General features: G+C 25.3%; 9 protein-coding genes across 9 annotated transcripts in view; 5 read left to right on the forward strand and 4 right to left on the reverse strand.

Moving 5' to 3' along the window:
* Window positions 1-1511: 1511 nt before the first annotated feature.
* On the forward strand, window positions 1512-7121 carry DICPUDRAFT_149388 (uncharacterized protein; the record flags this gene model as incomplete). Its single annotated transcript, XM_003285452.1, has 7 exons — window positions 1512-1594; window positions 1719-2266; window positions 2878-3271; window positions 4696-5420; window positions 5546-6142; window positions 6205-6980; window positions 7044-7121. 7 exons carry the CDS (start codon window positions 1512-1514, stop codon window positions 7119-7121), a joined length of 3201 nt encoding a protein of 1066 aa, XP_003285500.1.
* Window positions 7122-7495: 374 nt separating this feature from the next.
* Window positions 7496-8554, forward strand: DICPUDRAFT_29472 (uncharacterized protein; the record flags this gene model as incomplete). Its single annotated transcript, XM_003285453.1, has 2 exons — window positions 7496-7604; window positions 7659-8554. The coding sequence occupies 2 exons, from the start codon at window positions 7496-7498 to the stop codon at window positions 8552-8554; spliced, it is 1005 nt and encodes a 334-aa protein (XP_003285501.1).
* Window positions 8555-8804: 250 nt separating this feature from the next.
* DICPUDRAFT_149390 (uncharacterized protein) lies at window positions 8805-11293 on the forward strand (the record flags this gene model as incomplete). The annotated part of the gene is made up of 6 exons (XM_003285454.1): window positions 8805-9183; window positions 9252-9595; window positions 9659-9955; window positions 10024-10178; window positions 10252-10976; window positions 11043-11293. The coding sequence occupies 6 exons, from the start codon at window positions 8805-8807 to the stop codon at window positions 11291-11293; spliced, it is 2151 nt and encodes a 716-aa protein (XP_003285502.1).
* A 97-nt stretch (window positions 11294-11390) lies between these two features.
* Window positions 11391-12053, forward strand: DICPUDRAFT_149391 (uncharacterized protein; the record flags this gene model as incomplete). Its single annotated transcript, XM_003285455.1, has 3 exons — window positions 11391-11509; window positions 11573-11823; window positions 11893-12053. 3 exons carry the CDS (start codon window positions 11391-11393, stop codon window positions 12051-12053), a joined length of 531 nt encoding a protein of 176 aa, XP_003285503.1.
* Window positions 12054-12204: 151 nt separating this feature from the next.
* Window positions 12205-17405, reverse strand: DICPUDRAFT_149392 (uncharacterized protein; the record flags this gene model as incomplete). Its single annotated transcript, XM_003285480.1, has 8 exons — window positions 12205-12352; window positions 12420-13088; window positions 13148-13545; window positions 13607-13821; window positions 14300-14682; window positions 14750-16590; window positions 16660-16717; window positions 16798-17405. The coding sequence occupies 8 exons, from the start codon at window positions 17403-17405 to the stop codon at window positions 12205-12207; spliced, it is 4320 nt and encodes a 1439-aa protein (XP_003285528.1).
* A 786-nt stretch (window positions 17406-18191) lies between these two features.
* DICPUDRAFT_46126 (uncharacterized protein) lies at window positions 18192-19565 on the reverse strand (the record flags this gene model as incomplete). Its single annotated transcript, XM_003285481.1, has 3 exons — window positions 18192-18494; window positions 18562-18771; window positions 19032-19565. The coding sequence occupies 3 exons, from the start codon at window positions 19563-19565 to the stop codon at window positions 18288-18290; spliced, it is 951 nt and encodes a 316-aa protein (XP_003285529.1). The 3' UTR covers window positions 18192-18287.
* Window positions 19566-19929: 364 nt separating this feature from the next.
* DICPUDRAFT_53602 (uncharacterized protein) lies at window positions 19930-23478 on the reverse strand (the record flags this gene model as incomplete). The annotated part of the gene is made up of 4 exons (XM_003285482.1): window positions 19930-21081; window positions 21313-22669; window positions 22765-22866; window positions 23212-23478. The coding sequence occupies 4 exons, from the start codon at window positions 23476-23478 to the stop codon at window positions 20006-20008; spliced, it is 2802 nt and encodes a 933-aa protein (XP_003285530.1). The 3' UTR covers window positions 19930-20005.
* Window positions 23479-24200: 722 nt separating this feature from the next.
* On the forward strand, window positions 24201-26017 carry DICPUDRAFT_97062 (uncharacterized protein; the record flags this gene model as incomplete). Its single annotated transcript, XM_003285456.1, has 3 exons — window positions 24201-24221; window positions 24301-25556; window positions 25625-26017. 3 exons carry the CDS (start codon window positions 24201-24203, stop codon window positions 25845-25847), a joined length of 1500 nt encoding a protein of 499 aa, XP_003285504.1. The 3' UTR covers window positions 25848-26017.
* Window positions 25986-27500, reverse strand: part of DICPUDRAFT_93952 (ERG4/ERG24 ergosterol biosynthesis protein family protein) — a 1581-nt gene continuing 66 nt past the window's right edge. Inside the window, exon 1 of the mRNA XM_003285483.1 lies at window positions 25986-27500. This exon is cut by the window's right edge and continues 66 nt beyond it. Coding sequence (XP_003285531.1) covers window positions 26075-27466 — 1392 coding nt within the window. The 5' untranslated portion in view covers window positions 27467-27500 and the 3' untranslated portion in view covers window positions 25986-26074.

Below are 27500 nucleotides of genomic sequence, written 5' to 3' on the forward strand. Positions count from 1 at the left end.
TACTGCGTACCTCTGTTAATCCTGAAATTGTTAAATAGCCAGAAAGTAAAGAGTTTTTGAAATCGACATGTTTAATATCTACATTTACTGGATATGACGTTCTTTCACTTTTTTGAACCCCTACAAATCGACTAAATAATAATAATAATAATTAATACACAGAAAAACTTTAAATAAATTGATAAGATATATATATATTTACCTTCCAGGATATAATGCAAACTTTGGAACAGATTCATAATCCTTTAATTCTTCAACTGCCACTTTTACTATATTTGTGTTTTTTGATTTTTCCCTTTTTGAAACTTACAACAATTTTTTAAACTATTAATAGTTGTTGGTCCCAAAAAAAAAGAAAAAAGGTTATTTTATTGGTTTTGGTGTTATAAATTTTATTTTTAAATTATAATGATAAAATATTTAATAATATCTTTCTTTTGTTGATTTTTTTTTTTTTTTTCTTTATTTTTGTTTTCTTATAAATTTGTATTTAAAACAATAGTTTAATTAAAGTATTATTATTGAGGGCTGTAAAAATATGTAATTTTATTAATATAATTTTTTTATTAATGGTTTTTTTTTTTTTTTTAATATATTTATATTTTTTTTAATATTTTTTAAATTAAAATAAAAAAAATTTAAAAAAAAAATTTTAAAAAAAATTTAAAAAAATATTTAAAAAAAAATATTTTTATTTTATTTTTTTTTATTTTTTTTATAAAAATACGTTACTTGAGTTTTCATGCCTTTTTTTCTTTTGACCGGGTTTTTTTTTTTGAGTTTTATTTTTTTTTTTTTTTGAATTTTTTTTTTTTTTTCCCTTTCTTAAAAAGAAAAAAAAAATTATAAGGGAGGAAGTTTATGTGTTTCTTTTTTTGAAGATAATTCAAAAAAAAAAAAAAATGGACCTAAATTTTAAATTAAATGTCATTCATTAAATGAAATAAAGTATAGGTTTTTTAATAATAAATAAAATTAATAAAAATAAAACCCCATAAAAAAATAATATTTAGTTATATTAAACAAATAATATACCCAAATAATTTTTTTTCGTTTTTTTTTTTTTTTTTTTTCTCCCTCGAAATTTCACCTACAATAATATAAACAACTTATAATAATAACTATGCAATACCATAAATATTTTCAGCATAATAAAATATTTTAGCTTTAGTTCTTTTTAATTTCCTATAAACTATAGTTTTATAATATTTCAAGAAATCAAATATAACTTTTTTTTTAATTTATTTTTTTGTTTTTTTCTTTCAACACACAACAAATAAATTTCTTATTATTTTCCTGTATAAATAATTATATTATGTAATAGCTTTAAAATAATAAATTTTTTTTTTTTTTTTTTAACTATATTCATTATTTCATTTCTATTGTTTTTGTTACTTTTTAAATAACAATAATAATAGTCACATATATTTTAAAAATATAGCATTAAAATAATTTTTTATATAATAATCTAATAAAAGGTTTTTTTTTTTAAAACAAATAATATCTTTAGAATGCCATCATTTGCTGATTTAACTACTGAAGCTGGTCTTGTTGAACTCAACACCTTCTTATCAGACAAAACCTACATTGTTGGGTATGTATATATATTTATTTTTAAATTTTAATACTCTATCACCAAATAATAATAATAATTAAATATTCGGAAATAAAAAAAATAATTACTAATTTTTTGTAATTTTAATTTATTTAAATAATAGTTTCGTCCCATCAACTGCTGATGTTGAAGCTTTTGGTTTAGTCAAATCATCCCCAGCTGCTGACAAATATCCACATGTTGCCAGATGGTTCGCCACTATTGCTTCATACGATGCTGCTGAAAAATCAGCTTTCCCAAAAACTGAATCAGTTACCATCAATGCTCCAGCTGCCGCTGCTAAAGACGAAGATGATGTTGATCTCTTTGGTAGTGACGAAGATGATGAAGAATACGAAAGACAATTAGAAGAACGTCGTAAAGCTGCTGCTGCCCTCAAAAAACCAAAAGCTGTCGTTATTGCTAAATCATCAATTCTTTTAGATGTTAAGCCATGGGATGATGAAACTCCAATGGACGAATTAGAAAAATCAGTCCGTTCAATCGTTATGGACGGTTTAGTTTGGGGTGCCTCAAAACTCGTTGCTGTCGGTTATGGTATTAAGAAACTCCAAATCAATCTTGTCGTTGAAGATGACAAAGTTTCAACTGATGCTTTAGAAGAACAAATCTTAGCCTTCGAAGACTACGTCCAAAGTATTGATATTGCTGGTAAGTTTTTTATTTATTTATTTTATCATAAATATTATTATTACAAGTTACTAATTTATTTTTTTCTTTTTTTCTTATTAAAGCTTTCAACAAAATCTAAAGACTTTATTTCCCATATATTCTTTAAATTAAATAAATTTTATCTTTTGTAAAAAAAACTTAATCAAATATTTTGATATCATTATTAAAAAAAACAAACCAATTTTCTTTATTTTTTATGTTTTTATCTATTTTTTATAAATTTTTAAAAATAGATTTTATTTCCATTTATATTTCATATTTAAATATATGGGTTGTTTTATTGATCAAAAATGACCGCTCAATGTGACTCTATAAAATTGAGTTTAATTTATTATTAATATTAATTTATTATTGATATTAACATTTATATTATCATTTTAGAATCTATTTTTTAGTTAATTTATATAGATTTTCATTTGAAAAAAAAATATAATATAATGAAAATAAATTAAATATATTATATAATGGTCTCGAAAAAATTTTTGACACAATGAAACTTATAGAACAATATGAAAGTTTTAAAATGAATAGGTATCAAATATAATAAATATTATATCTGTAGTAATATAGTGTCTAACTATTTTTTTTAGATGTTTTTAACAGAGACCAACAGGACCAACCACCACAACCACAACAAGCAACCCCACAACAACAACCATCAAAACCAACCCCACAACAACAGCCATCAAAAACAACCCCACAACAACAACCAAGACCAATCCTACAACAACCAAGACCAATCCCACAACAACAACAACCAATCCCACAACCAATCCCACAACCAACCCCACAACTACAGCAACCAAAATCAAAACCACCACCACAACAAAAACAACAACCATTCATTTTTTTTATTATTTTAAAATGGTGGTTAAAAAAATTATATTTTATTTTAGTTTCCGACTCAAAAGTAAATAAAACTTACTATTTGGGGGTCTTCACTTGGAAATTTTCCAATTCAATTTCCACAATTCCCAAAAAAGAGTAGATTAAAATTTTGCTTTACAGTATAGCCCACACTAATTTTTTTTAATAGAATTCCGTTGTATTATTTGCGGATTTACTATCCAAAAAAAAACTATACAAAAAAAAAAAAAAAAAAAAAAAAAAAAAATATTTATCTAGGTTGAAATTATAATTATAATAAATAAAAATTATAATTATAATCCTTTTAATAGTAATAATATTATAGTATAGATACTAGTAATAATAATATAATAATAGATAATAAAATAATATCCCTTAGAAATAAAAAAATAAATAGAATAAAAAGAATTTATAATATATGTCAAAAATCCACAGAGGTAAAGATCCAATCAGCTTACAAAAGACCTCTCGACTAATTCAATACCAATGAATTTTTTCATTCTAATCAACTATTTGATAAATATCAGACATTGTTCTGGCCAAGCAACTATGGTATCATCTAATGGTTTTAGATCAAGAAAAGATTTAGTGGTTCATTAGAAGAAAAGATTTAGTGGTTCCTATCTGGCAGCATCCAAAAAACCTAGACAACTTTACACAAGCTCTAATCTCAGTAAATCTGTTATGTGTGTTCAATTGATAGTTTTCTCTATGAATGACTTTGAATGGAAGATTAATGTGCTCAGTAGTACGATATCCCATTAGTTCAAATTCACCATCTGGTGGAATGAAACTAACTGTACGATCGCTATCGAACTTACCTAAACGTACACATTGATGGAATGTGATATCGTCGATTTCAATACCATTAAAAGAGCTGCTGCTTTTATTTTATATAATTTTAATTTGATTAATTTAATTAATTTTGATTATCTATTTTATATACCCTAAAACCTAAATGTAATGTAGTTATTATTTTTATAACTATTTATTATGATGCAACTTCTGTCAATATTATAAAGCATGAACAAAAGATTTTCGAAATAATATTAAAGAATTTGAACATATGCAATTTAAGTACTATATTATTAAGAATTCTGGACCTATGCTTTTATTAACTGTTCTTTTCTTATTTTCTGAATCTTTAAGTTGAATTCATAAATTATATTATACAAAAATAATAAATATAAAAATTACTTTTTACACAAACTACTTCGATAGACCTATACGAGTAAAACACCATTTTGGGGTTCATAAAGTATTTGGTTTGTGATTTTTAAAAAAAAATTCACCCATTTTATAACTTTTTGTGTACTTTAAATAACACACACACAAAAATATCTTTTAATTTTTTTAAATTTTTTTTAAATTTTTTTTAATTTTTTTTATAATTTTAAAATTTTTTTTTTTTTCTATGAAAAATATTATTTTTAAGAAATAATATACAGAACAATTTTATTTATTTTTTTCGATAATATTATTTTATTTTTCATTTAATTAACAACACCATAAGCTTGTATTTATAAATTTAAAAAAAATAGTTATATAAAATTAATAATGCCACCAAAAAGAAAACTTGCACAATTGGATGAGGACGATAATTCATCAACAAACGATAATAATAGTAATAACAGCAATGGCACATCTAATGGTAATACTACAACATCAACAGCTACAACATCAACATCAACAACAGCAACAACAACAACAACAACAGCAACAACAAAAACCAATAAAACTTTATTAGATTCAAAAAATAATATATCAATACCAATTACAAACGATGGTAAATTAATACATTGGAAATATCAAGATGACGAGTTTGAATGGAAAACATTTGATAATACAATACTATTATCAATTGAGGAAACTTATCAAAAGAACCCAAAGGATATCAGCGAGCAATTTTTTGGAAGTAACAACGAAATTGTAATTACATTTTCTGACATGAAGATGTACTCAAATGATAAATCATTGCCATCATTTATGAAAAAGAAGGATATTAAAAGAAGTATTTGCCAAGCAGCATGGAGTTGGGAGAAAAGTAGGGCTGAATTTTCTTCATATGCACCAGATATTTCAAATAAAATTGAGTTGGCATTTTTGAAGGGTTTATCAAAGTATACATTAGATACCGAGCGTTATATTAGTTTTTCATCATACGAGCAATGCAGATTTGATGATACAACCAAAACCAGAAGGGTAAAAAGAAATTATATCGATATTACTGAAATTTATAACCCAAATTGGTATTATCAATCAACTTGTAAAACTAAATGGGAATTATACTTGGATAGTACCGATATCGAAAAAAGTAACAATCTTTTATTTACAAAAACATTTTTATAGAAACTTAAATAATTATATAATTTACTAATTTTTTTTTTATAGGTTTCCAATATTTTATTGAAAAAGGTAAAAACTCATATTATAAAACATCAAGTGATGATTTTATTTGCTTTTTAACAATGAGCAGCTCAAAGAAATTAGGTTCCATAGGTACACCAGTTAAAAGAGATTCAGGACCAATGAGCACCATAAAAAAGACTTATTCAAATTTATCAGAGGAAGAAAAAAAAGCAATGATTAATTCAATGTTATCAGGTTCAGTTAAGCCAGCAAACGATAACAAAAAGGTAAAGATTGATTCGTCGTCATCATCATCATCATCATCATCATCATCAGGATTATATTTACCAGGAGAAGAGGACGTACTAAAGGGTGACAAGGTTATGAAGTATATCCTCAGACCACAAAGAAGTTTTGATAGTTCAGTCGCCGATTTACATTACAGGGTTGCTGAAAGCCAGTTTGCACGTTTATTAAATGGTAACACCTATAAAGTCTCAAAGGTTGAATACATTGTCAATCCAACCCTTACCAAAAATTTTAACAAAAAAATGGAGGAATATAAGAAATTAGGTTACCCAGAGTGTAATCCAATTTTTGGTTTTCATGGTACTGCCGCAAAAAATATTGTGCCAATTTGTAGGTTTATTTCATTTTTTTTATTCTATATAAACTTTTTACTAACTTTATTATTTTTGTAGGTAAAAATAATTTTTCAGTACCAGGTAGCAATGGTGTTAAACATGCAACAGATAGTGGTTGGTATGGCAAGGGTATTTATTTCAGCGAGTACCCAGATTACAGTATTGGTTATATTAAAGATTGCTCCAAGATTCTACTTTGCAAGGTATTGTTAGGTAAAAGTTATAAATGTACAAAATTAATTACAGGTCAGCCATGCTTAAAGGGTTATACCAGCCATTTATCGCCTGATGAAAAAGAGTTGGTTTTGTTCCACCCAGATCAAATTTTACCAATTTATATTGTACATTACACATCATCCCTTTATCCAGCAGTCAAAGATAACGAAATATTAAATTTATATAACCAGGCCAATTTAATAGTATCATCAAATATTCTCAGTGGTATGGTAATTGGCTTTGCAGGTACCTTATCAAGCACCCATTATGTACTCCAAAATCTTGTAAATAAACATGGGGGTAGTTACATTGGTAATTCAACTAATGTTGTTGGTTGCACTCATTTGGTTACAAATAAAACAGAGTACACGAATAATGGTTCAAAAATTAGTTCAGCAAACTCATTAAAGGTCCCAATTGTTAGCGAAACATGGTTATATAAAACGATCATTGTAAATAAATCAATAAAAACAGGTCTCCATGGTTTTGATGAAACTAAAAAACCTAAAACAGTAAATGATACAATTAAACCAATTCCATTAGAACAACTGGAATATGATGACGTTGAAGATGAGGAGGAAGAAGAAGATGACGATGAAGAAAAGAAGAAAACTCCTGTAATTATACTTTTTTTATTTATTTTCTTTTAATAATGAATTACTAATTTTTTTTTTTAATAGTGTAAATATGGTGATAAGTGTTTCAGAAAGAATGCAGAGCATTTCAAACAATTTTCTCATTCATTTTTGGTAGATTAAATTTAAAACAATAATAATTAAAATATGTGTATGCCCATGGAATCAATTTTTTTAAATATAAAAATTTTCAATAAAATACTAAATTATTATTTTTTTTAATAAACTAATAAAAAATATATCTGGTCCCATGGGTTTTTTTTCATTTGAAATCATCAGAAAATTTATTTTTGGATTTATTGTTTAACCCAAAAACAAATAAATTTCTTTTTTTTTAATTTATTATTTTATTTTTAAAAATTATTTTTTTAAAAAATTATTTTTTTTTCGAGGAAAAATGAGGATACAAGTTCTCTCCTTGCATTAATAAAATAAATATAAATAAATAAATGAATTATTATATATATTGTAAATTATAGTTTATTTCTATACAAAAAATGAGAGGAAAAAAATATAATAATAATAATAAAGATAATAATAAAGATAATAATAATAATAATAATAATAATAATAATAATAATAATAATAATAATAATAATAACATTGGTAATAGAGAAAATAATTTTAAAAGTGAAGAAAATGAAAACAATCAATTAAAAGAAAGGGATGATGGTAAAAGCAAAAAAGAAAATATGTGGGGGTGGTGGAAGAATCGATGTAATCAACAGGTAGAGCAATATAAAAAAGAGTATTTTGAAAAAGAGTCCAGTATATTCAAAGATATCAAGGTTTATTTTGATGGGTTTAGTGGGGATGTTTCAGTAATGCATTTAAAGAAATTAGTGTTTCTAAATGGTGGAACCCATAGTCATTGGTTTTCTCCGACACAGTGTACTCATATAATTGGTACTGATATGTCTTTAAATAAATATGAAAAAATTAAAAAAATGGTTACTTCAAATTCAAAAAGAACAAATAATACTATTCATTATGTAAATTCAAACTGGATATTAGATAGTTGCAAATTTAAAAAGTTGCAAAACGAATCAAAATATAAATTATTTAATGAATCTACAAGTTTTTATAATTCAAAAGATATAAGATCATTTTTTACTCCAGAAGATAAAGATAATATAAATGAAATAGTAGAAGATAATAATCAATCAAATATAGATGATGATAATCAAGATAATAATAAAATAACATCAACATCAATATCAACATCAACATCAACATCAACATCAACATCAACATCAACATTAACATCAACACCACCACCATCATCATCTATTAATCCAAATAAAAGAAATAAAAATTATAACACAATAATTGATACTGACGAGTATTCACTATTTTCAAAAGTTAAAAAGAATAAAACGGTTGATGACAATGAATTGGAAGATTTATTATTAAATCCAGCAGTTTCAATTAACAATTACCTTGATAATAAACCAACATTACCAAAAAAAAATAATGATTACTATTTTAGTGATGATGAGGAACACAATCAAAAATATTTGTCGTCAATAGAAAGGGGTCAATCTAAATTTATTTAAATAAAAAAACAATTTAAATTTCTTTTTTTCATTATTTTATATTTGCAGTTTCGTTTTTTCATTATTTGGTCGTTTCATTACAAATTTTCATCAATTACAATAAAAAATCACAAAAGGAAAAAATAAATATTAAAAAAAAAAAATTTATTTTAATTTTTTTTTTTTCATTTATTTTTTTCATTAATTTTTTAAAATTTTTTAAAAATAAGAACGAAATTATTTATATGTTTTTTTTTTCTTTTAATATAAAATGATAAAGATAACAAAAGATACCAATAAATTATGTCATTACAATCGATTTTTAAATAAAAGTATTTTTGTTAGAAACTATCATAATTCCAAATCAAATTATTTTTGCACCAACAACGAAAGCAACCAAAAAAATGAAGGTTATCAAGAAGATCAAAAAAAGAGAGAATCTACACAACAAAAAACAGTAAATTCATTTTTGAGTTTAATGGGATCAAACAAAGTAAAGGTATCAAATACTTGGAGGGGTTTAAGATTTTTTTGGGGTTTGAAAGAAGATGCATTAAAAGGTATTGGAGGAGAATATGAAAATATCCTTAATTCGATCGAGGATAAAACTCAAGATATAATGGATGTATATTATAACATTATTGGGCATGGTAGGTATAATAAAACAATATTATTATATTGTGATAATAGTAATACTAATATTCTAAACCAAATTTAGTTCCATCTAAACATTTAGGCACTTTCTTTTTTTATAGTACATTTACAAATCAAAATGATCCAAGTGTATGGAATATAATTGAAGCATATTTAGATATTGATCTTGCTAAAGATTTTGTACCAAAAAGATCTATTGTAATTCATTGCAAAAGAAATAAAGAAGATGTTACATTTTTTGAAAAATTAAACATCGATGGTTCAAGAAATTTTATAAAGAAAAATATAAATGAATTTGATTCAGTTATAAGAAAAGAAAATGCCAATGCTGCATCAACAGTTTTGGAGTTTATATATTCATCAAAAAATGTTGATAATTTAACTTTGGTGATTATCCCAGAAATACAAGTAAGTACCAGCATATAGTAATATTAATAATTGATATATAAATTAAACATTTCAATAATTTAGAATATAGATCCATTTGGAGGTGAAAAAGCAGAAAGAGAAGTTTATTCATTATTTAGAATTTATAAAGGTTATAAATATCTTTTCCCATTATTTAAGAGATCATCAAGAAGAGAGGCCATAATCACAGAATCGTTGGATAAATTGGGTCTTTATACAAACCCAATTTTAACTTTTAGCGAAGATGATCCAAAATATAGAGAACTTATCATTGGTTCTTTACCACCCAGAAGCGATAAAACATTGTTTTATGAAAATAAATCAACTTTTAAAAAAATGCTTAAAGATAGAATTTATAAAGTAATTATGTATGCATTCTAAAATTATATCATTCATAATATTAATTTTTTTTTCTTTTTAATTTTTAGGTATTCCTTAAAAATAATGAAAACCATTTAAAATCAGTTATTACAGAGAAATTTTTGGAATCACACTCTATCTTTAAATATTCATGTAAAAAACCAACAAAATTTGATTTTTCAAAAAAATATTTTTTAATTTGGTCCAAAGAATCAATTGCATTGTAAATAAATTAATATTGGATAGTGGTTCTCATAACAAATACTAACTTTCTTTTTTTTTTATATTTTATATAGAAAATTAGTTTTAACTAAATTTTTACAAAATAAATTAAATGAGTTTTTTCATAACGAAATAGATAATGAAAATCATGATATTTATGTCCAAATTTCAGGAAAATCAGTTAAAGATACAATGCTTAGTACAGATAAATTAGAACCATTCAAACACAATTTTGATACCGAAGTTGACAATATTGCAGCATATTCAAGTTGTTTTGAAAAAGTTCTAGATCCATCAATTGATACAGATAAAAGTAAACTTATATTGCAATTCAAGGATGAATGGTTATTTACAAGCCAAAGTTTAAGAAGTCCAGTGTTTATAGAATCATTTAAAAAGGATTATTTAACAATGTTCACAAATTCATTAGATCAAATCAATGAAGTCGAGGGGATCTCATTTGAAAAGGAACATTTTAAATTTTATGAACTTTGGAATATCCTCTTTAAAAGAATTTTATCGAAATTATTAATTAGCGATTTAAGTTCAAGTATTCCTTACATATTATTAGACGAGATGGTTAAAGCAGTAGGAAAACAAGAAGAAGAAACAAATATCAGATTCCTTCTTTCAGTTCATTCAGAAGAGTTCAAGAAAAATCTCAGCTCTGAATTTGTTGATACAATAATTTCAAAAGAGTTTTATCCTTCTGTATCTTTTGAAGAGTTTAGAGAAACCTTAATGGAAGAGTTTGATACACTAGACAGTAACAAAACCATCAAAATTAAAGGTTTTTCAAGTAAGTACATAAATATGTAATATTAATTAATTTTAAAATTATTTTATATCTAATTTTTTTTTTTAGAACTTTGGAATTATATTTATTTTAAAGCAGTTTCAAAAAAATTATCGAGTCAAATCGTCAATGCTTCATTTAGTAATATAATATCTCCATTCTTCCTTAATATATTAGAATCATACTATGGTAAACAATTTGTACCAATTGAACTATACGACAAAAAGCTCGAAACTTTAACAAAAAATTCACTCTATATTAAACAAAATTTGGGTTTCAAGTCTAAAAAAGAAATTAATGATGAACAAAATAAAAATTGATCAAAAAAAAAAATTTATAAATTATTTTTTTTTTAAATTTTTTGGAATTTTTTTAAAAATCTTTTTTTTTTTATTTTTTTTAATTATATAAATAAAAATGGTGGAAATAAATAGTTTATTAATTGCAGAAGAACAAGTATTTTTCGAATTGGATAGTGTCACATTATATATATCATTTAATAATATAGGACCGGGCCATCTTTATGTTACAAATAAGTAAGTTTTTTAATTAAAAAAAAAGAAAAATAAAAAATTAATTTTCATTTTTTAAAATTTTAGAAATATTCGTTGGATATCTCAGGATAAACAAAGAAATTATAATTTTAATTTTTATTTAATTGGTTTAAATGCAATCTTTAATGCAAATGAAGATTTTCCAAACTGTATCTATTGTCAATTTGATGAAATTATAAATCCAACTATCGAAAATGGTAATGGTAATAGCAATGGTAATGACAGTAACAGCGATGAAAATGAAGAAGACGAAACCTATACAGAAATTAGATTTATTCCTTTAGATGAGTCAAAGAGTAATTATTAATTTATTATTAATTGTTATATTAGTTAACTAACAAATTAAAATTTTATATTAAAAATAGTTCGTGATATTTATGATGCATTTTGTCAAGGTGCTTTATTAAATCCAGATGAAGACCAAGATGATGAAGGTGATTTTTATTTTAATGAAGAAGAAAACGATGAACAAGAGTTGGCATTTGATCCAAATGATTTAGAAAGATTTGAAGATGCAGAAGAATAAAAAAATAAAACAAAAACTTTAAAATATAATTATATATCTTTTTATTTATTAATTTTTTTAGAAAAAACTGTTGATGATGTAATGTCTAAAAATCTTTTTAGATGATATTCTTTTGTGTAGGCTTTTGAAATTAGGAATGGTTCCAATTGATCTAGTAGTTCGTCTTCACAATAAAATAGTTTGGAAGTGGTTTTAAATTATCATTAATACTGTTATTAATATTATAATGAGTATTCATAAATTTTAGTGGATCTTGGTAAAACAACGATTTTTCATCGACTGGTGAATCCTCATAAAGTCTGATTGTAATAAAATAAGATTAATGTTAATATATTTTTCTGTATTTTAATTAAATATTACACTTACGGTGGTGGGCATTCCAGTAGAGTTAGTTTTAAGTTTGGATTATGAATATAGCTTTGATAAGGTGTTGCATGACACGACATTAATAGATCGACTGAAATTGAATCTCCATAGCCACTTGTGCCAATTTTTGGGACTATATTGTCATTTATATAATACATTATATCGATTGGTGATCTTTGATGGAAATTTGAAAAGAAAATAATCATTGGTATGTTTGATAGTAATAAAATTGAAATGAAAATTTTAATTTTTGTTTGATTCTTGTTATTTGCTGCAACTATTGTATCATCTTTTTTATTACCATTATTAAATAAATTTGAAATGTAATAACCAGAATACATCATGACTAATGGTAAAATTGGGAAAATAAATCTAAATTCTTTATGTGCTAATAAACTAAAGAATGCTATTGTAAAAATTGTTAAATAGGCCAAATGTAGTTTTGTAGGATTTGTTTTAAAGAGGTGTCTAATTGATAAAAAGAAAATTGGTAACATTGTGAAGGCAATGGCTGGGAATCCTTGACTGAAATACCAATGGAATGGATGAGTTCCATAAAAACTTGATACATTTTTTATAACATTAAAATAAAGGAAATTATATGGTACAATTGTTATTTTGCCGTAAAATGTGTAGTCTATACCAAAGATGATAATAAGTGATAAAATGCTAAAAAAAAAGGTTAGTTTATATGTTTTTTATTTTATAAAAAAATAATGATAGCCTACGTCATTGATAAACAATCAAAAATAATAAAATTTATAATTTTTTTGAAAGATTTTAAATTGTATAGTTGTAATGGTATTAAATATAACCACATAACTGCAGTTGTTGGTCTAATCATAAATGCAAATATTGTAAGTGCAACTGAGATCTTTGGGTTATCATTATCTTTTGATTTGCTTGGTAGTGGAAAATAGTACAGTGAAATAATGAATAAAATGGTTTCTATTGAATTTGAGTAGGTTCTAACAATACAAATGAATGTGTACCAAGAAAAAAGTTGACATATTAATGTCCATTTTGCAATTTGTTTATTACCATTAAATAGTGATAATGTAAGTTTATATAAATAAATATCACCTATTGCTGCTAAAAAACCTGATAATATCTTTGGGGCTATAATCTAAATTAAAATGTATAAGTAAAATTATACAATTGTAAAATTATAAATAAAAATACTTTACAATTAATTTGGTTGTATCTAAATTAAAAATTGATAAAACTTTAAAAATTATAATGAAAAATAAAGGATGAACAAAACTTCTAATCCCTTCGGACCATTCCCATGTTAGATATCCATATCCAAATACAATTTTGTGAGCAACCTCTAAACTTTGCCAATATTCGTCTGGGTCAAAGAATGTATTGATTGAAAGTGCGTCAATTATTCTAAAAATTACTAAAAATAAAAATAATCTGTTATTTTCTATTAAATAATTTATTATCTTATTTATTGTTTTGATCACCATTTCTCACAGATTTATTAATAAAAAAAATGAAAGTAAATTTTTTTAAAAAAATATTATTTTTGTTTTTTTTTTTTATTTTTTTTTTTTTTTTTTTTTTTTGATTAAAAACAATGAAAACAATGAAAAAAAATACTAATTGAACTAATAAATTATTTATTATTTTATTATTTTATATATAAAATTTATATACATTTATTTATTTAATTTATTTATTTTTTTTAAAAAATTATTTATATCTGTTTAGTTTTTTGTTTGATTTAAATATATTTTACAAATATTTAAAATTATAAATTAATTACATGTGAAAGTTTCAAGATTGTTTATCTAGTTCTTTTTTAATTTGATCAATAAAATCTGGGTATGTTTGATAGAAAAAGTTAAATTGAAAATCGGGTATGTTATTATTACTATTGTGTCGTATTGATTTTTCCCATGCTTCTAATGCTTTAAATATATCTTCGCTATCTCTTAAATATTGTGCAACCTTAACATTTACTGATTGGTTGATTTGTGGTTGTGCAGTGTTAGCATTATTAGAGGTAGTGGAGTTAGTAGTTGCTGTCGATGAGGGTGTTGGTGATGGATTTGGTTGATGAGTTGGTGAGCCTGGATTTCCTGTTGTTGGGGTAAGTGGAGCATTTAAAGGATTGGCAGGTGGTAGTGATTTTGATGATGATGATGATGATGATATGAATGGTAAATAGTAACTAAATATATCTTTACGAATATGTTTTAATTGATCTTTCTTTAAACAAAACATTTTTATATAACAAAATGACTCACACTTAAAGCTATAAAAAATATTAATTAGTATGGATAATTATATGGTTTTGTTAATTATTATTATGATAAACTTACCACAGGGATGCTTTTAATTCATCTTTGTGGTGTAGCGATAAACGTGCAGTATTTGAAAAAAATAAAGAAACTTCATTTAAGAATGATAGAATACTTGACAAAGGATCATTAACCTCTATCATATTATATGTTTGTAATAAATATTTTAAACCGACTTGTAAATACATTTCTAGGCATTCTATAAGATTTTTATTTTGTAACTCCTTTGCCATTCTTTTTAATTCTTTAGCCTCTTCTTTAATTGTATCAATTTGTTGTTTAATCGCTCTTTCTTCGGCCTTTGATTTTCTTGGTGTTAAGTCTACCGAATTTGAAATAGAATCTTTTGAAAGTTGTGGTGTATTATTTGATGATGTTGATGCTGATGATTTATCATTTTTATCATTTTTATCTTTTTCTTTATCTTTATCTTTTTCCTTTTTATTACTATTTCCGCTATCTTTTCCTCTATCTCTGTCCCTGTCTCTTCTATCACGATCTCTGTCTCTATCACGGTCTCTTTCACGATCACGATCACGGTCTCTATCTCTATCACGGTCTCTATCTCTATCGCGATCTCTATCACGGTCTCTGTCCCTATCGCGATCTCTATCGCGGTCACGATCCCTTTCTCTATCGCGATCACGGTCTCTATCTCTTTCACGGTCCCTTCTGTCCCTATCCCTATCACGGTCGCGGTCTCTGTCCCTATCACGATCTCTACTTGAATCTCTATCACGGTCCCTTTCTCTGTCACGGTCTCTACTAGTTTCTTTGTTTGATTCCTTTTCAATAATCTTTTTATCATGTTCAGAAACAGAGAATGGATTTACCATTGATTCTTCTTTCTTTTTAGATGAAACTGAATTTGACGATGATGTTAATGAAACACTTGGTGATGAGTTAGTTGATGACGATAAGGGTTTTTTGCTGGTTGATGCAGTTGTAGTAGTTGTTGGTGGAGATTCTTCTTTCTTTACAGCACTACCATTATTTGTTCCATTAGCTGATTTATATGAATCAGTTTTTGATTTCTTTGGGGCTCTCCTATCATCATTTTCACTATCTGAGTTATCATCTTTTGATTTTTGTGGTGTTGGCTCATCAATGTCCATATCCATTGCAGTACTTGAGCCATTGGTATTTGCTGTTGCAGAATTTGTTGATTTCCTTTTACCTGAACTCTTTTTCTTTTCATCATCTGAATCTTTTTTACTTTTTGCTTTTTCTTTTTTATCTTTTTCTAATCTTTCTTTTTCTAATTTCTCCTTTTCCCATTTCTCTTTTTCTTGTTTCTCTTTTTCTTGTTTCTCTTTTTCTTGTTTCTCTTTTTCTAATCTTTCCTTTTCTTTCTTTTTTTCCTGTTTTTCCTGCTCTAACTTTTCTTGTTTCTCTTTTTCTTGTTTTTCTTTCTCTTCTTGTTTTACTTTTGACTTTTCATTTTCAGGTGACTCTTTTAAATTTGGTTCAGGTTTTTCAGTTTTAACAACTATTTTTGGAATTTTTAAAATTAATTTTTCTTTTTTTGTTGGATTACTATTTGGTCCATTTGGTGATTTAATAGTATTTTCAGGTGTTGATACAGTTGATGATGCAGTATTTGTTTGCTGCTGTTGTTGTTGTTGTTGTTTTTTTTTTACATCTGCACCATTTAAGTAGTCCTTATTTGATGGTGATTTCTTTTTATTGTTTATCATTTTATTATTATTATTATTGTTGTTATTATTTATATCAATTAAATTATCGTTATTAGTTTTATTATTTATAGAATCGTTAAATGGTGAAAGCATAGGACTCAATGGACTGGTCATAGACTGTACAATGGAATCGATTTGGTTTTCTGAATTTTCTTCTTCTATTGGCTATTTATAATAAAGAATAAAATGTTAATAAACTTAATAAAAGAAATAATAAAGTAAATGAAAATTTACATTATCTAATTTTTCTACCCTAATTTCTAATGGAATTGGTGGTGAATAATGTATTGTCCTAATTTTAAATTAAAATTTAAAGGTTAAAATTTAATTACTAAAGAAAAAATTTTAAAAATTGTAAGTATTTATACATACTTGGATTTTGGTTGTGACGAGGTAGTATGGGTTGTTTGAGATTGTAATTTAGCTTGGATTTGTTGTTGTAATTGTTGCTGTTGTTGGTGTATATGTTGTTTTTTTTGCTGTAATTGTTGTATCTGTTGTTGTTGTTGTAAATGTTTCTTTTGTTGTATAGGTGCTGTTGGTGTTATTGGTTGATTTTGTTTTTTTTGTTGTAAATGATTTGTCTGTGGTTGTGATTGTGGTTGTGGTTGTGGTGGTTGTGGTTGTGGTGGCTGTGGTTGTGGTGGTTGCAATTGAGGTTGGAAATTTGTGGAATTCTTTTTTTGACGATTGTTATTATTATTGTTATTATTATAATGTGGGTAAGTTGTAGAAGTTGTAGTTTGGAATAAAGTAGAATCAGGTTCGCTTAATGTATTGAAAAATGACCCATATTGGGGATCTATAATAGCCTGTCTTTTAAATTTACGATCTTTAGTGAGAAACAAGATCTTTTGATCTAACTCTGATTGTCTGTTTATATTGTTGCTAGTATTGCTTTCAAATATTTCACCACCTTCTAATTCTATATCTTCTGCCTTATTAATGAACGACGATTGTTGTTCAAAATCTTGATTCATTGGGATTATAATTTAGGCCTATTTCTTTTTCTTATTTTTTTTTTCTTTTTCTTTTTCTTTTTTTAGATTAATAAATAAAAAAAAAAAAAAATTTCAAAATTAAAAAAAAATAAAAAAAAAAATAAAAAATACTTTTCATATAATTTTAAAAAAAAAAAAAAAAAAATTAGTATGTGAATGAAAAATAATATAATTCTATATTTTTGGAATATATAAATATAAAAATAGACTAAAAAAAACAAACTCAATAAAACTATATTTTTTATGATAGAGTATATACACTCTTTTATTTATTTTGTGAAAAAGTTTTTTATAAAACAGTTACAAAAAATAAAAAAATAAAAAATAAAATAATAATATAAGAATACATACTTTCTTTTTTTATTGATATTATTTATATTATTGCTATGTTATAATTTAATGATTGATACCAAACATATACCCCTGTTTTGGTTATCTCCTTTTTTTTAACAATATAATATTAATTATAAAAATAAAAAAAATTTTAAAAAAAATAAAAAAAAAAAATTTAATTTAAAAAAAAAATTAAAAAAAAAAAATTTTATAAAAATTAAAAAAAAATATTTAAAAAAAAATAAAAAAAAAAAAAAAAAACCAAAAAAAGAATTAAAAAAAAAAAAAAAAAAAAAAAAAAAAAAAAAAATGAATGAATAGAATAGAATAATAAATATAATATATCCTTATATAACTTTAACACTTTGATTTGTTAAATGATATTTTTATCATTCCACAGATTTAAAAATAGATATTTTCTTTTTGTTTTTTAAAAATATTAAATATAATATATATTTATTTTGGCAATAGCTTTTTTTTGTTTTTTATATTTTTTTTTTGTTTTTTGGTTATTATAATTTTTCTTTTTTAGTTATTGTTTAAAGCTAATAAGGCAGCACCGAAAACAGGTTCACGATTTGGAATTTTAATGTCAGCATTTGGGTAGGCAGCTTTAATTTTTTCTATTAATAAATCAGAGAACATAGATTTACGTTCAATGTTACCACCAGCAAATATTAATGGGAATGGTTCATTTGCTAAATTTAATTTCTTTACAATACTGCTAATGTATTCCTATAATTTTAATAATTTAGATTAGTATATTTATACAATAAAAAATCGAAACAAAAACAAATCTTACAAAAAGTGCATTGGCAGCGTCATTTAAAATTAAAATTGCAATTTCATCACCGGCGTTGGCTTGTTCGAATGCTAATGTTGAAAGTTGAGCAAACTTTTGCCAATTTTGATTCTTTGGATCGTAAGCCCAAGAAATTAAACTATCTTCTTTTGTTAAATTTAATCTTTCTAATAAAACTTTAGTTAAAGAGGTTTTTGGACCAGTTTCATCCTACAAAAAATATAAATAAATATAAATTAATTAATAAATATAAATAAAAAAATAAAACTAACAAAAGAATAAAAATATATATGACGATTATAATATAAATCTACTATTTTTATTATCTATATTGTATTGTTTTTTTATTTGGACTTATAGATATTATTATTACTATTATTATTATTATTATTATTATTATTATTTTCTATTTCTTTTTTTGTTTAGTATTACTATTATTGTTAGTGAATAGAAATCCTGAATTTACTTACTTTAGCTCTTAAAACATGTCTTAAAATATCGTAACCAATTTGATAACCACTTCCATAATCACCCAATAATGGTCCCCAACCAGCACTTCTAGTAGTTTGGCCATCTTTATTAAAACCTAATGAAATACAACCAGTACCACAAATAACAACAATACCAAATAAGTGACCATCGGTACCACTTGCTAAAGCAATGATAGCATCATTATAAATCTTGCATGGTACATTTGGACCAAGTAACTCTGATATCCATCCAATAACCATTTTTTTATCTTCTTCTCTATCTACTCCACTCATACCTAAACAAATTGATTTAACTTGAACATCTTCTTCTTTATCCTCATTTTCTCTTTTAATTTGATTTAATACGAATCTAATTCCTTCGTAAATGGATGCTTTTGCTAAATCTTCGCCAACACTGTGATAATTGCTGCATGGCGAAACGTGTCTTGATAACTCTTTACCTTCGTTATTAACTGCTAATGTTAATGTTTTTGTACCACCACCATCAACACCAATAAAAACTTCTTTAACCATTTTTTATTTTATTTTGATTTTTTCTAAAGAGTTGTTTATTATTATTACAAACTTCAATTGTAATTTTTATATTATCTGTGTTTTAAAAATAAAAATTATGATGGTGAAAAATGAAAAAAAAAAAATTTAAAAATTTTAAAATTTTTTTTTTAAAATTTAAAAATTTAATTTTTTTTTTTTTTCCCACACCAATTATAATTATTATATCCAAATTTCCCTGGTTTATTATGATTTTTAATTGAATTTATTGGGTATATTACCAAAAAAGTATTTATTAATAATTAATATATCTTTCAAAACAATCTTAAAAACAATAAAATAAAACCATATTAATAAAATAAATAAAAAAATTTAGATTTTTTTTGATTTTAAAAAAAAATATTTAGATTTTTCTTTGTATATATATAATTTATTTAATTTTAATATTTATTTATTTTATATTAATTAAATATTGAAATTGAACCATTTTCAATACCAGTTAATAATACTGGTTTATTTGTTAAAGTTGAAACCGAAACATTTAAAGAATAAATTGAGTCATTATAAGTTTGTGAAAGGAATGGAGATGCAGAGTCTTTGGTTTCAGTACCGGTTGTTAAGCTCCACAAACAAAGACCATTAGAAGTACCAATAATTAAAGTTGAACCATCAGAATCCAAACAATGAATTTCACCAGATACCTTGAAACTGAAAATTTCAGAGCCTTCAATGCCAATTAACTTTACAGTACCATCAATTGAACATGTAATAATTCTTGATCCATCGGGTGTGAATTTGATGCAGGTTACCTCGTCGTCGTATAAATGCAATCTACGAACAAGTTGAAGAGAGAGTAAATCATAAAAATATAAAACACCATCACTTGAACCTGAGCAACATATGGTACCATTTGGACTGATATCAATCGAACGAATTTCGGTGTCAGAGTCAACAAAATCTGCTATTGGCTCCTTGTTAATAGATATTGCACCATTTGAGGCTTTTTGGGTTTTCCAAACTTTAACGGAACTATCCCAACTACCAGATACCAAAATATTATTATGGAGCTTTAAACAAGATACAGCATCACTATGTCCCGTTATACTATAACTAATTGAACCATTACCGACTGAATATACATAAATGTTATTATCCCAAGAACCAATAATAATATATTTTTCGTCTTTAGATAACTGGAATGAAGAAAGAGCCAAATTACATAAATTTAATGATCTAACTTGTCTCTTCTCTTTGAGTGAATAAATCTTTAAACAACCATCCAGTGATACTGAATAAATAACCTCGCTATTATTTGATAAATATAATGCACTGACTTTATCTTTATGTAATTTGATGTTTTGATTTAATTTTAAATAATTTAATGATCCCCAATTGTTTAAAGGATTTTTAATATCGCCACTAAATCTAATTTCATCACTATTATTACTATTACTATTATTATTAAAACCATCAAAACCATTACTATTTTGTAGCTCACTATTATTGTTTATAAAATTATCATTTAAATTTAAAGTTTCTGAAAAATTATTTAATTGATTTTCTAAATTTTCTGAATTATTTGTACTATTATTAAAACCATTATTACTACTACTATTTATAAAACCATCACCACTATTTTCATTATTATTACTATTACTATTATTAATATTGTTATCATTATTTAATTCATTAAATATAAAATTGATATTGTTTTCTAAATCATTTAATTCAATCTTTAAATTTTGATTTCTTAAATTTTGTGGTAAACGTTGTGGATGAGGAGTTGTAAAAATTTGTTTTGGTGTTTGACCAAACTCATTGATTTGTATTTCTAAACTTGCTCTTTGGACTGGATCTATGATTGAATCAATATCGACACTACCTTCATAAGTTAAATGATAAAACAAATTATCTGCTTTGACGGCTTCTTCGCCTTTTTGTTTATATCCAAAAATTAAATCTATCCAATGATGTAAATTTTGAGAAACATATTCGGATTCTAAAGCTTCGTGAAGTTTGGATATAAATTTCTTTGAATTATTGTTGGCCCATGGTGGTAAAACGATATCATTGATAACATTATGATCTTGACGTACACCCAAATCTAAATTTTGGCTATTTAATAAGAAAAGACCATTATCTTCGATAGACTCGGGTTTATAAAATTCTGGAATTAACTCTTTAACATCAGTGGTACTGTTTAATACTGAATTCCATGTCTCTTCAATTGAATGAAACATACGATTTGGTGAATCGAAACGACCATTTTGAAGACGAAGCATATATTCTGGGAACTGTCTAACGAGGAAATATAAAACATAAGCGGGAGTTGAATAATGAGTGCCATAAAGGAACTTTGGTTGGTCATCTGGTATTTGATGGTAACGCTCTTTAAATGTTGATAATCTATTTGGGTTTAAAGCTCCTATTGGTTTGGTTAGATCTCTAAAAGTTTCTGGCTTGGTTAAATCCAAATAACTTGAATGATAATCCGCTATAATCCAGGGGAATACTGGATATTGTGTTAAATCATTATATGTTCTTCCTGCTAAATTATTTAAATATAAAATGTAGTCGTAATTTGAAATGATACCATTTTGCCACTTTAATAGATAATTTGCCTGCTCGTTAGTGTGAACTATATTAGTACATAAATGTTGCACCAATAAGTCATGGACTTGGTCTCTGACTGGAGTATGTGAAAATTTTAAAAAGAGACTTGATGAATCATCAAAAAATAACTCCAAACCAATTTCTCTTAGTGAATGTCTTCTCTTTAATACTCTAATTATTGACTCTAAACTATAGTTCTTTAATTTATGCTCTTCTATATTGTTCATTGGTTGGAAATATAATCGTGAATTTGTTATTAATAAACTACCCGGATTTTCTGCCAATGGTGATATCTTTGAACACTTTAACTCTATAATATTTCTTTCGTTCATATCTACCAACTGTGTAACATCGAAATAAATCTTATTTTCTCTTTCTTCTACCATCTTCTTTGTTAAACTATCGTGTTCGATTTTATCTTTTTTAGAATATTCATAAAATGTTTTAATTAATTCTAAAACGATTTCTTGTTTTACATAACTTAATGTAAATTTGAAATCTATATTATTATACTATAAAAAATTATAAAAAAAAAATAAAAAAAATAGTTAGAATCTATATTTTGGTATAAACAACATATAAAATATTTAATATGTATAATAATTACCTGTTTGAATATATATGGATGATTTTTATCGTTCTCTTTCATTTCCACTACTTGTGATGATTTGATATAAAATACACTATTCTTACTTGCTAAAAATGATGGCTTGGCTGGAACAAATATCGATGATGCCGGTGGTAATGATGCCATTTGTTGTGAAATTGGCGATGCGCTTGGAGGACTAACTGAATATGATGTATATGGGTTATTTTGCGGATTATTAAAACCATTATTATTATTATTACTATTATTATTGTTATTATATGAAGTTGGTATTGACGATGTTGTAGAGGTTTGTGTTGTATTTCCTTTTAATGGAGATAATGATGTAAATGATAATAATCTCGATAATGCTGATCTTGAGGGTGATGGTTGTTGTGTTTGTTGTTGTGGTTGAGGTTGTTGTGGTGGTGGCTTTGATACTGGAGCTGGAGTAGGAGAAATAAATACTGGAGTGGATGATTGTGAATTTAACCAGGGTCCAACACCTGAAATCTCTCTATATGGAAACTTCATAATTGATAGTTTAATATCATCAGGTTCGAAAAATATTGAATTTGAACAAATTAAAATTCTACCATTAATCCTTCTCTGCCATGAGTCTTCTTCGCAATTTGATGGAGGGTAATATACTGCACTATAGTCATCAAAATAATATTCACCCTCGTCCATTAAAAGTAATGAAAATCTAACCTTATTTATATTTTTTGAAAACATTTTAATATATTATTGTTATTATTATTATTATTTTTATTATTATAATTCTAATATATTATTTATTATTATTATTATTATTATTATATTATTATATTATTATATTATTATATTTTTAAAATTTTCATTTATTAAAAAAAAAAAAAAAATTATTTTAACTTTAAATAACCAGGTTTATATAAATAAATGAGAAAAAATAAAAAGAGAATGTGTATTAATTATAATTTAAAAAAATAAATAAAAAAAATAATTATTTTAAAATAATTTAAAAAAAAAAAATAAAAATTTTAAAAAAAAAAAAAAAAATTCGTCAAAAAAAAAAATAAATAAAAATTATAAATAAAGATAATGTTTATCTATTTCCTCTAGAAAGAGTTAATCCTCTATACAACCGATACATTTTTGATAAGATTTTTATTTCTAATATTATAGATCCAATCATTCTAGTAATTTTAGTGGTTATTTCCATTTTAAAGAAATAATTAATAAAAATCTTTTTTTTTTTCATTTTTTTCATTTTATTTTTTTTTTTTTATTAAAATTTTTAAGAAATTAATTTTTTTTTTTTTTTTTCTTATTTTTTTTTGTTATTTTAATATTTATATTTTGTAATTTTTTTTAATCGCTCTATTTTAGTATATGTATATAAATATATAAATATATAAATATAAATATATAAATATATAAATATATATAATCAATAGAATTTAAAAATATAATTAAAAATGCCAGATAATTTAGAAATTGTAAGATTAGATTCATTTTATTATTAATAAATAAAAACTAAATATTAATATTTAAACAAACAATATTTAAATTTATTAGATTAGATTAAATAAAGATGAAGAATTTGAGTATTTTGTTAATTATAAAAAGACATTTCACAAGTGGAGTTTAGAGGAACATAGCATTTTCACCAAAGCAACATTAGAATATGATATTTTAAAGATAGATCAACTGAATGAAATACTTAAAGTTATTAATCAATACAACCAAAATATAGGATCAAAACAGAGAACACAAGAAGAATTAAATATACATATTAAAGTGTACCAGAACTATTTAAATAAACAGCAAACACTAAGAACACCATTAAGTGGAAATTTAGCATTAAATACCAGCGGTGGTAGCTCACAGTCCTCAACAAACAATAACCTAAATACAGGTATTAATACTGGCAATCCCATTACAAATAATAGCCTATCATTATTAAATAATGTTCATAGTGTCAATAGCAGTATAATGAATAACGATATGTTTTTAAATAATATGATCACCAATAACTACTTTTCAATAATAAACTCATTAGATAATACCACTGGTAGCAATCCAACCTCGATAAAAGATGTATCATCAAATAACCCATTGCTACAAAAAAACCAACCAATTAAATTAGCTTCAAGAGCAATATCACCACAACAATCACCAATTCTAACCTCAAAACCAATTACAACTGCTGTTTCACTACCCCCCTTACCTACTAATAGAAGCAATGATAATAATGAAATTAACAACTCCAATTTTGCACCAGAATTAAATAAAAAAGATTTGAAAATTCTTAAAGAACCTTGGACAGCCGAAGATCAAAAGAAATTTGAGGTTGCACTTGTTAAATACCCAAGTAGTAGATTTAGTAGTGTCTCAAGATGGCAAATGGTTGGTAAAGAGGTTGGTATTACACCAAAAGCTGCAGCATTAAGATATAATCAAATGTTGAGCCAGTTAATGCCAAAAAAGCCATTAGGACTATCCAATTCATCATTACCAATAACTATAGCCTCAACCATTACAACAACCTCAACAACACCAGAAAAGGACTCATCCCTTGGAAAAAGAACAAGAAGAACAAGTGGATCCAAAGAATCACCATTAAAAAAAGAAAAAACATCCCATGAAACTGAAGGTTCAATTATCCAATCTCCTCAAGACACCAATATATTAAATTCAAATGAAATTGAAGATCTTTTATCAAAAAATGATTCACTTTTAGAACAAATGAAAGCAAATATAATGAAAAATGAAAACCCATCAATTCCAAATTTAAATGAAATTATCGACAATATAAATAACTCTATAAAAATGTAAGTTTTAATAATTCAATATACATCATTTATATTATTGGTATTGATTTTTTTAATTTATTTTATAGGACCGAGAAATGGAAATCGACCAATAGCATGCCACCATTACCATTAAAAGTTAATGATATGATTGTAAAAATGTTATCACCCAAAACAAATCTAACACACCAGCCAACAAACAATCCATTTAATTTATTAAACAAAGCCAATATAACACCAACTACCAATCTAAGTAAAAGAGGTTTATCAAAAAATGCAGAAGAATGGAATTTAGTTTATGATGAAGAGTAATAATAATTATAAATAAAAATAAAAATTGTATATTAAAAAAAAGGGGTCATATTATGAATGTGTATATTAGCATTATATTTATTAAAACAATAGAAAAAATAAAATAAATAGAAATAAAAATAAAAATAAAGTTTTTTTAAAACTAAAAAAATAAATATTTATTATACTATAACATTTTTAAAATTGTATGTGTGTTTATTATTTTTTTTTTAAATTGTTTTGTTTCTTTAGAAAACTTTTGGAATGAAGACGTATGGAACACGTTTACAGTAGTTCTTCCAGTCATCACCGTATTTTTCTAAACAGGCATTGTGATCTCTCCAACATCTGTGAAGATCTAAAGTGGTGAAATAAATACCGTAGAAATATGGAGCAGCACTGTCGAATTGACATGGTAAACACCAAGCCCATGATAAGATGATATCACCAGTGTAGTTAAGATGACGGCAGATACCCCAGAAACCTGAGCATAATAATTTAGTACCACGTTTAGTGAGGATGTAATCTGGTTTTTTACCCCAAATAAGGTGTTCTGGATTACGACGGAAAGCGTGTTTTTGGCTGTTAACCCAACGGAATAAGTAGAAACCGAAAGCTTTAAGACCTAAGACGAAACAAGCATAACCGATGCTGATGTGAATTGGTTGACCATCAACGAGATGTTTGAAGAGGTAGTAACATTGGAAACAATAGGTGAATGGAACCCAGGCGAGATCACCATAAACTAACATGTAACCGAATTTTTCAGTGATGATATCCATAGTGGTTAAGATGGCTTCTTCGTGATAATAGTAATCAGCAATGTACCAGAAATGGAAACAACAGACCATGATGACAGAGATTGAGACTTCACCGTAGACTTCAAATTGTTTAGCAGCAATTGAGAAATTCATTAAAACCCAGAGGATAAGACCTGGACGGGCTTCACAGAAAAGTTTGAGATCGAATGAACCAATACGTGGATTACGAGCAAAACCCATCCAATAATCGTAGAAGAAGTGACCTGACATACGTTCTTCTTCGTCTTTAATCATAGCGTGGACTTTGAGGAGGATGGTGAAAACGAATGACCAAATGTTGACGACGGTCATCATTGGAGCATAGTTATCATAGAGGATGGTAGCTTTGAAGAGACCAAAGTAAATACAAACTGGGATAACAATAAGAGTGATCCACCATGAAGCCCAACCATTGAGAGTATATTCGAGACGTTTACCACCTGGTAATGGTGAACCTAAAACTCTACGACCTGGAACAAAGTGTTGGAGGAAAGCTTGGAAGAAGAACCAAGCGAAATAGATAACAGCGGCTTCTTTAGTTGGGTAGGCATAAGTGATGACATAATTGTAGAGAGTAACAAAGAAATCTTTGACACCATCAACACTGAGGGTAGCTGGACGTAAAAGATAACCTTGGTTAAATTCGATTGAAGCCCAAATCCAATAGACAACAACTGGGAGAATGAAAATGAGTAAGAAAGTACCAACAATACCACCAAATTCGTTAGCTGGGTGGATTTTCTTTAAATCAGCTAATTCTTTTTTTTGTTGTTCAGTTAATTTTGGTTCTTCATTGTGAACCTTTTCGGTTGTATTACGATTTCTGACTGTACCAGACATTCTTCTGAAAAAAATCTATATATTAATGAAATAA

Source organism: Dictyostelium purpureum, assembly GCF_000190715.1.
Source record: "Dictyostelium purpureum unplaced genomic scaffold DICPUscaffold_47, whole genome shotgun sequence".
NCBI lineage: Eukaryota > Evosea > Eumycetozoa > Dictyosteliales > Dictyosteliaceae > Dictyostelium > Dictyostelium purpureum.